The sequence below is a fragment of the Sebastes fasciatus genome, chromosome 5 (genome assembly GCF_043250625.1).
Source record: "Sebastes fasciatus isolate fSebFas1 chromosome 5, fSebFas1.pri, whole genome shotgun sequence".
In the NCBI taxonomy this organism is placed as follows: Eukaryota; Metazoa; Chordata; class Actinopteri; order Perciformes; family Sebastidae; genus Sebastes; species Sebastes fasciatus.
The window spans coordinates 23,694,027-23,702,560 of NC_133799.1; the positions used below are offsets into that span (position 1 = coordinate 23,694,027).

Here is an 8,534-nt window from a genome sequence, read left to right on the forward strand (position 1 = left end):
ATTTCTTTCTTTATATTTCTTTATTTGTTTATTTATTGTAAGGTAATGGGGATATGTATATCGTTTTTATTATCTTGTGTTGTTTTTATTTCTTTAATGCCATCTTTATATATCTTTTTTAATGTTACTTATTTCTTTCTTTATATTCATTTATCTATTTATTTATGTATTTATTGTAAGGTAATGGGGATATGTATATAGTTTTTAGTATCTTGTGTTGAGGATTTGTTTTTATTTCTTTAATGTCATTTTTATATATCTGTTATTAATGTTACTTATTTCTTTCTTTATATTTCTTTCTTTCTTTCTTTCTTTCTTTATTATAAGGTAATGGGCATTTGTATATAGTTTGTGTTAAATATTGTTTGCATTTGCAAGAATCCTCGTGTACAATGGTTTCCATGTGACAAAGTCAATAAAAAGTTGATCACAAAAAAAAATAAACAAAGAATGGTACAGTATCTCATAGAAAGATCTTTAGCTGTAATACATCACACATTTTCTTACACAGATATAATGTGTCACTTTTTTATTATCTAGTGTCGGAAATTTTATTTATTTTATTTTTATGTATTTATTATTTTTAATGTTACTTATTTATCTTTCTTTATCTTTCTTATCTTTAATGTTACTTATTTCTTTTTATATATATTTTATTTATTTATTTATTTATTCATTCATTTCTTTATTTATTATTGTAAGGTAATGGGCATTTGTATATAGTTTGTGTTAAATACTATTTGTACGGCAATGGTACAGTATCTCATAGAAAAATCATTAGCTGTAATTCATTCACATTTTCTTACACCGATATAATGTGTCACTTTTTTATTATATAGTATCGGAAATTTAATTAATTAAATTTATATATATATATGTATATATATATAAATGTTACTTATTTATTTCTTTTTATGTATTTATTTATTTATCTATTTATTTATTTATTTTATTTATCTATTGTAAGGTAATGGATATTTGTGTTAAATACTGTTTGTATGTGCAAGAATCCTTGTCTACAATAATTTTCTTATGACAAAGTCAATAAAAAGTTGATCACAAAAAACAAAACAAAGAATGGTACAATATGAGAATAGTTCAGAAACTGCAGAAACCTACGTTTACACCACCGTGGATATATTTGAGGCTGAGGTTCCTCTCCTCGACCCTTAGAGTAGTACGGTGTTAATGTCAGGGACATTCTCATGCGTTTCACAACCAGTAGTTTATGGTAAGAGTGGGATTATGCCAAGCGGGGCTGTTGGCCGAGTAAACTTTCGGTAAATGATTGGCGAGGTCAGATCTAACCTACTTAAACAAAACGCCGCTTTGATCCTGCTGGGAAGTCATGTGACCCCAAATAATTTGCCTCTGACCTAACTGAAGGAGTTTTAGATGTAATGATTTTAATACTTTAACATTAAATGTTGATCACAGTCTATTGTAATGTTTTGTCTCTCAGAGTTGCACGGCCACTGTTTTATTGATCTGACTGCATTACTGCTCCTTTAAAGCAGGAAGACTCAGAGACCAGCTGATATTGGAGGGTGTAGTTGATCATTAACAGGCAACTCCAATTTATTTTGTAGAGTGATGCTGTCAGGCAGCACTTCACTTCCTTCTGGGAGACAGTAACTACCTGTCAGCTGCTGCTTCCAGATCAACTATGCACCCGTACCACAGATCCCAGTCCAGGTGAGTCCCATCATACTGTACAGTACGTTTGGCATCACTGAAGGGTTTGTGTTCGTTGTGGGGATGTGTACTAAGATAATTTAGGTTTGATCACTGTGTTTGAAAATTATAAAAAAAACATGTTTGATCATGTGAAGTATATGCATGTATGAAATATTAACGACAATTATCTGTTTCAATAAGATGATTACTCACTATAGAAAATTTCTACAGTAATACTATTGACTTTGGCTATGGTGATATTATAATGAAATTACAGTTATACTATAGTGTTTATATAGTGTCGTTATAGTGTTTCCTGTAGTATTTCTACGGTTTTCAGACACTGTAGGAAATGAATATAGCTATACTATATTGTCTTATAACTTTCACTATAAGATCACCATAGCCATCTCTATAGTATTACTGTAGTCATTTTCTATAATGCCTTCCAAAAAAACATAGAAATAATATACAGAAAATATAGTGCCAGAAAAATCATATAAATACTATAGTACACACTGTAAATGTAATTTCACTATAAGATCACCATAAACCAACTCTAAAGTATTACGGTAGTAAATTTCCATAGCGCCTCCCAAAAAACTATTTTCTATAGTGTGTTCCCAAAAGACTTACTGTGGTAATACTGATAACTATTGTTTTGTTTTGTGGTATTTCTATAGTAATTCTTAACAGTAATACTATACTGTTTTTTTTGTAAGGGCTGTAATTACTGTAAATGTAATTTGATGATAAAAGCCAGATTGAGATGCTGAAGTTGTTTAAGATGCCTGATGAAAAGTTAGGAGATAATCTACTCGACTATTTACAGTATTTCTCTCACATTGATGGTTTTAACTTTCCATTTTACAAATGACTGCAGCTTTAGAAGCGTTTACTTGTTGATGCAACGCAGCATCTATTATCTGTCAAACTGCTGCAGTCAGAGCATCAGCTTCTGTCTTCCACAAACAGAAAAGAGCTGAGTTCATCCAACCTTATCTCACAGATCGTTAGCTTTGTGTCAGTATCTCCTCACCAGCACAATGTGCAGTATTTAAGGCGTGTTTTTGTCATTGTCGCCGTGTTGTGTCACGTTGCAGACCGGACCATCTCCCCTCTGAAGGTCCAGTGGGTCATGGCCACCTCGGGTCACCCAGATCTCTGGTGTGCACACCTGAGCAGACGGCATCGCCGTTAATGAGCCGCCACAAGGTGAGAGCTTCAGTGAGCACACACCTACTGTATGAAGCTGCAGCTTCTTCAGGCTTTGAATTGTTGTTATTTCTGTATTTCTCAAATTGTTCTAATGTCTGAGATTGTCAACAAACAGTGAGAACAGGACACGCACACAGGCAGTAAACCATATTATTACTGCAAGGCACTCCTGTATTATGATTATTAGCCTATTACTTTTATTACAGGGTCACAGTCTGGTGGAGAGAACTGCTGCCAAACTAATGACAATAATCTCATTGTTATTTGTTTGGCAGCAGCTCTCTGAAAAAAAGACATGTTATAGAAGCAACAATCTCAAAACTGATAATGATGTCGTAACACAGATTTGTTTTAACACCACTAATTTCTTTAACACATTAACGCAACTTGGGGTTTTTAGGTTGCAGTTTGTCACAAAGGAGGCTAAATAACGCTCCAAACTAAATTTTGGTGAAGAAAAACTGTCATGGCCATTTTCAAAGGGGTCCCTTGACCTCTGACCTCAACACATGTGAATGAAAATGGGTTCTATGGGTACCCACGAGTCTCCCCTTTACAGACATTCCCACTTTATGATAATCACATGCAGTTTGGGGCAAGTCATAGTCAAGTCAGCACACTGACACACTGACAGCTGTTGTTGCCTGTTGGGCTGCAGTTTGCCATGTTATGATTTGAGCATATTTTTTATTCTAAATGCAGTACCTGTGAGGGTTTCTGGACAATATTTGTCATTGTTTTGTGTTGTTAATTGATTTACAATAACATAAAAGAAGGAAATGTATATAGAAAATACTAGTACATAGTTAAGTACTCCATAAAATACATCAAGCATATACACAAATTTATAAATTTAGGCTATATTCCATAAAGGACTCGGGCTAAATAGCTGTTATATATACTGCCAATTAGAGGCGCCTCTGTCTAATTATCTATTATTATAAGCTGTTATATGGGAAAAAATAACACCAAATAAGAAAAGCATAAAAAATAATAAATATAAAGGACACAACATACAAAAAAAAACCAAAAGGAAGTATATTTATCAGAAGTCTGAGGAAGAGTATGGTGCTGGAAACGTTAAGATGCTTCTAACGGGAGCTACTTGGTGTGCAGATCTATCTGTTTCAACTCTAATAATCTCACTGTTTACAATTCTAATTCCAGACCTTGGCCTAATCACAAATCCCCAAACATGTATTGTGTAGTTAATATTTTTGAAATTATATTGAAGACGTTTTTTTTTTAAGATTTCTCAACTGGTTCTCTGCTTCATATTTTATTCTTCCTTCTTTTTCCTCTTTTCAACTTTTGTCTCTGTTTTCATCTCATCTCTTTAGGACTCTGCTCTGTCGTGTCCATCCACAAGCCGAGACTGGCATTGTCCAGTCTGCTTGCAGACGGCCAGCTTTCCAGTCCAGACCAACTGTGGGCATTTATTCTGTGGTACGAGACTCAAACACACAAGCTGACACACACATGTATCATTTGTTCATTCATTGGCTGATCAATGAAGTGTGTCTCGAGCCTGGAGATCAATAATTAACTGTTGGCATGGTTTTCCAGCTCTTCCTCTCACCTGACAGCTTTACTCAAATCATTCCAGGTGTTCGGTTATACAAGGTGTAGTGTGGCGAGTCACCAAAAACAAACACAGTCCAGTAGCTGTTTACAGATGTGCAGAGGGGAAGATAAAAATTCAATTCAATTCAATTTTAAGTTCAAATTCACAGAAGTTCATCTGATTGTGTTACATCATGATGCTGCACTTTAATATTTGATGCTGTTTTGACTGCAAGCTTCGTGTAATACCCCCAGCTTCACTTTTTCATTCACAAATTTTTGTAATGCTGAGCCATTTTGGTTACTTAGAACACTCAAAACAGTGCGATTTTATTCTCACTGGAACAAAAACAAAAATGTGTTTATTTATTTTGTGCAATTTTCACTTGCTTCTGCAATTTTATTTACAAAAGAACACTAAAGTCACTCAATGTTTGCCCTACTTTTGACCTCTTTGCACATTAATAATTGTATTGCCGTACCTTGCTATGTTTTGCATATATCTGGACATGTCTTACGACTGTCCAGATATGTCCTGTTACCCAGGACTCAGTTGCACACCCGCCGGTACTATTTTTAATTTTCAATTTTTAATTTTGTCTCCAGTGTTATTTACTTACTGCTTACTTTTACCTTTATCTATCTATATCTAAAAACATCGTAACATGCCGTGAAAATCAGGTATTTTAGGCTGCAACAATCCTAAAAACAGCCCGTAAAATCCTGGAGGGACTGATCATCTTCGTATTGTATTGAGTCGAGTAAAACTTATTAGATAGTCCAATCTTTCTATTGTACCTTACACCCAAATATTAGGTGAGGTTAGGTCAACTCTAAAGTTGTCTTACAGCCCTCAAAATCAAGAATGCCCTACTGGTTGGGAACCAGTGCATTATGGTATGAACTGTTGAATGTTGGATGACAAAGTGTTGGTGTTTGTGTTTGATTCTGCAGCTCCCTGTCTGATTGCCTACTGGAGACACGGGTCCTGGTTGGACGCCATCAGCTGCCCTCTCTGCAGACAGAAGGTACCGTATGCAGGATCCAATAACAACTGAGTCCGTTCAGGATGAGCTTGAACGTGGAATAAAATGTTTCTGACTTTCCAGGTCAGCGTGCTATGTAACCTGTTCAAAGAGAGTCGATCAGACCGACAGTCGAAGGAAGTTCTCAGGGAAATCACAGACTACAACAAACGTTATTCTGGAGCCCCGCGAAGGGTCAGTAGTACTCTAACTCTAACCTCATTAGAAAGAAGAGTCTTTCCACAGTAGTTTTCCACAGCTTCCTCTTACATCCTAGACAGATTAGATCTTGGGAAAGATGAGAATTCCTCCACTGTTTCCTCTGATAAAAGGTTTGGTAACAGGAACACCACTTATGCAACCTCAGGGATTTATTGTCCTATACAAGCACAACAGATGCCAGACAATGGAGGCGTCTGTAAACACACCTCGCATTGACACACCTAGTCGCCCTTCCTCGAATGAGTATTTCCTTTCCTTTGAAATACGTTCACAACATGGATCACGTTCACATACTAAGAAACAGATAAAGGGATGGAGCTGTTTGCAAAAAGGTGGTGTTAAAGTACACTATAGTCTTCAATGTGTGGAAGCTGAATTTTGAGTTTAAATAGATAGTTGAATAACTTTATTCACTTTTTAACTTTTTTTTTCTTTGTATTTCATTTTTTTTTATTATAGGCATTCCATAAAATTTTTTTTGCATAATAGTATTTTAAAGTTAAAGATACACTCAGATAATAGAAAATAAATTAAAGCTACTGTCAATGCCAGTTTAATTTTGCATAATCCTAATATGTAGCCATGCAGGTCCTACACCAATTCTTCATTTTGTATGTAAAAATCTTAAAGGAACAGTGTGTAGGATTTGGTGGCATCTAGTGGTGTGGTTGCAGATTGCAACCAACTGAGTAACCCTCCGCTCACTCCTCCCTTTCCAAGACTAACAGTAACGATGTTCGCCTCACTCAGAGGCCTTCCTTACCATAATAACACTACTGTGGGAGCAACAGAAGTCAGACGGCGGCTCATGTTACCACAGTTTCACAGAGAGAACTACGGTGGCCTTCAGGGAACGTAAAAACACGAAAGGCTCTCTTTAGAGCCAGTGTTTGGTTTGTCCGTTCTGACCAAACCCTAAAATATAACTTTTTTAAAAACTGAATTTGTCTTATGCTAATAATGTGCAATACATTCCATTTTGTATAGTAACTTATGGGGGAAAGATTTAGTGTCAGTCTGCAAAAAACAGATTCTCCCTGCTTCTCTTTTAATAATATCATGTACAACTATTATATCATGTTCATATCTATAACCATTTGATATGTTTTCCTCTCTGACCCCTGCAGGTAACAGACTACCTATGTGATGCTCCCCTCCTCCTGCAGTTACTGGCCCGAGGCCTGGGCACCATGGGAGGACTCGTGTGGCTGTTTTTCTTCAGGGTGGCCCTGTGCTGCTTGGGGACCGTGGTGTCCATCTCCTCCCCTCCCCTGGACCCAGTCTCCTCATCATCATCAGCAAATCCCCTGGAAACAGACCCCTCCCTGTGTGGACTGCTGGGGGTGCTGGATGACCTGGTGGTGGTCATCCTGCTCCTTATCTGCGTTATCAACATCAACCAGCAAATGGCACCAGAGAGAGGAGGAGGAGGAGGAGGAGAAGGAGGAGGAGGAGGAGAAGGAGGAGGACACTCTGCAACCTCACAAGGAGTGATGGGGAGTTCACTGTAGACAGACGCTGCTGCTGCTGCTGCTGGAGAGTCAGTACAAGCTGTTTCACTGTATTTATTCCTTCAGGCTGCAAATAGTTGGATTAGTGGATGCAAGAATATTGACAACAGCACAGCGTGTTAACAGTCGCGATGTTAGACGGACTCGAACCTCAGGCCTGTTTGTCAAGTGTTTACAGAGCCTACGCAAAAGTGATATCTAAAATACAATGTCCTGCAGTGTGGTGGTTCAGCTGGGGTCACAAATTCTTATCTCTTAAAGGAACAGTGTATAATATTTACCGTGATCTATTGGCAGACATTGAATATAATATTAATAAATTTTCTTTAGAGTATGATCACCTGAAAATAAGAATCGTTGTGTTTTCGTTACCTTAGAATGAGCCGTTTATATCTACATACGGAGCGGGTCCTCTTCACGGAGCCAGCCGCCATGTTCTATAGAAGCCCAGAACGGACAAAACGTTTTCACGTCGGCCACCGTAGTTTTCCTACACGCGGGAGAAGTTTCAGTTGGTTGCAATCTGCAACCTCACCTCTGAATGCCACCAAATCCTACACACTGCCCCTTTAAGTTCCTGAGGCCTGGAGTGTTTGGGTCGGAGCAAAATCTTCAGTTTGAATTGCAATTTCATCCTTTATATTTTAATTAAAATCCTTGTTTTTTTACTCAGATAAAAACTGTCCACTGTGTAATTTTTACTCCTCTAACTGGGCAGCAAGTTTGCCATTTTGTTTCAGCAGTCAGTACTGTAATAGTGACGTCTATGTAAATACTTGATATTGTATGAATTTATGTTTTTGAGTAAAATAAAGAATATTTATTGAATTATGTGTCATTATTTTAATCATGTAATAACTTAGTTATAGAACACTTTTCAGACAAGAACTGTAGCTCATAGTGCTCTACAAAAGACATTACAAATGTAACACATTCAAACAATAAAATTAGACAATAAGAGGACAGTAGATGCTAAAATATATAAGTGAAATTTGACTTAATTGTTTACTTATTACTGTTAATATTGATATTGGTATTGGCATTATCACAACATCATCATTACTCTCTATTATTATGAATGTATATATTTTATGTTTATTTATTCTATTTTTTTCTCTTGCTCCCTTTGTCTATACATAAAAGGAAAATATCTGTATATATATATATATAAATAATTTATATACAATATATAAATAAATAAATAATATATATACAGTATATAAATATATATATATATAAAAATAAATAATATGTATTCAGTATATAAATAAATAATATATATATATAAATGTATGTATATCTTCAGCCTGCTTTTGTT

The 8,534-nt window shown here is 35.9% G+C and overlaps 1 protein-coding gene across 1 annotated transcript; it reads left to right on the top strand.

Annotated features, from left to right (window-relative positions):
- Positions 1-1,552: 1,552 nt before the first annotated feature.
- LOC141768036 (E3 ubiquitin-protein ligase RNF170) lies at positions 1,553-8,044 on the top strand. Its single transcript, XM_074635918.1, has 6 exons — positions 1,553-1,695; positions 2,781-2,892; positions 4,236-4,341; positions 5,413-5,486; positions 5,568-5,678; positions 6,833-8,044. The coding sequence occupies exons 1-6, from the start codon at positions 1,667-1,669 to the stop codon at positions 7,214-7,216; spliced, it is 816 nt and encodes a 271-aa protein (XP_074492019.1). The 5' UTR covers positions 1,553-1,666; the 3' UTR covers positions 7,217-8,044.
- Positions 8,045-8,534: the final 490 nt, after the last annotated feature.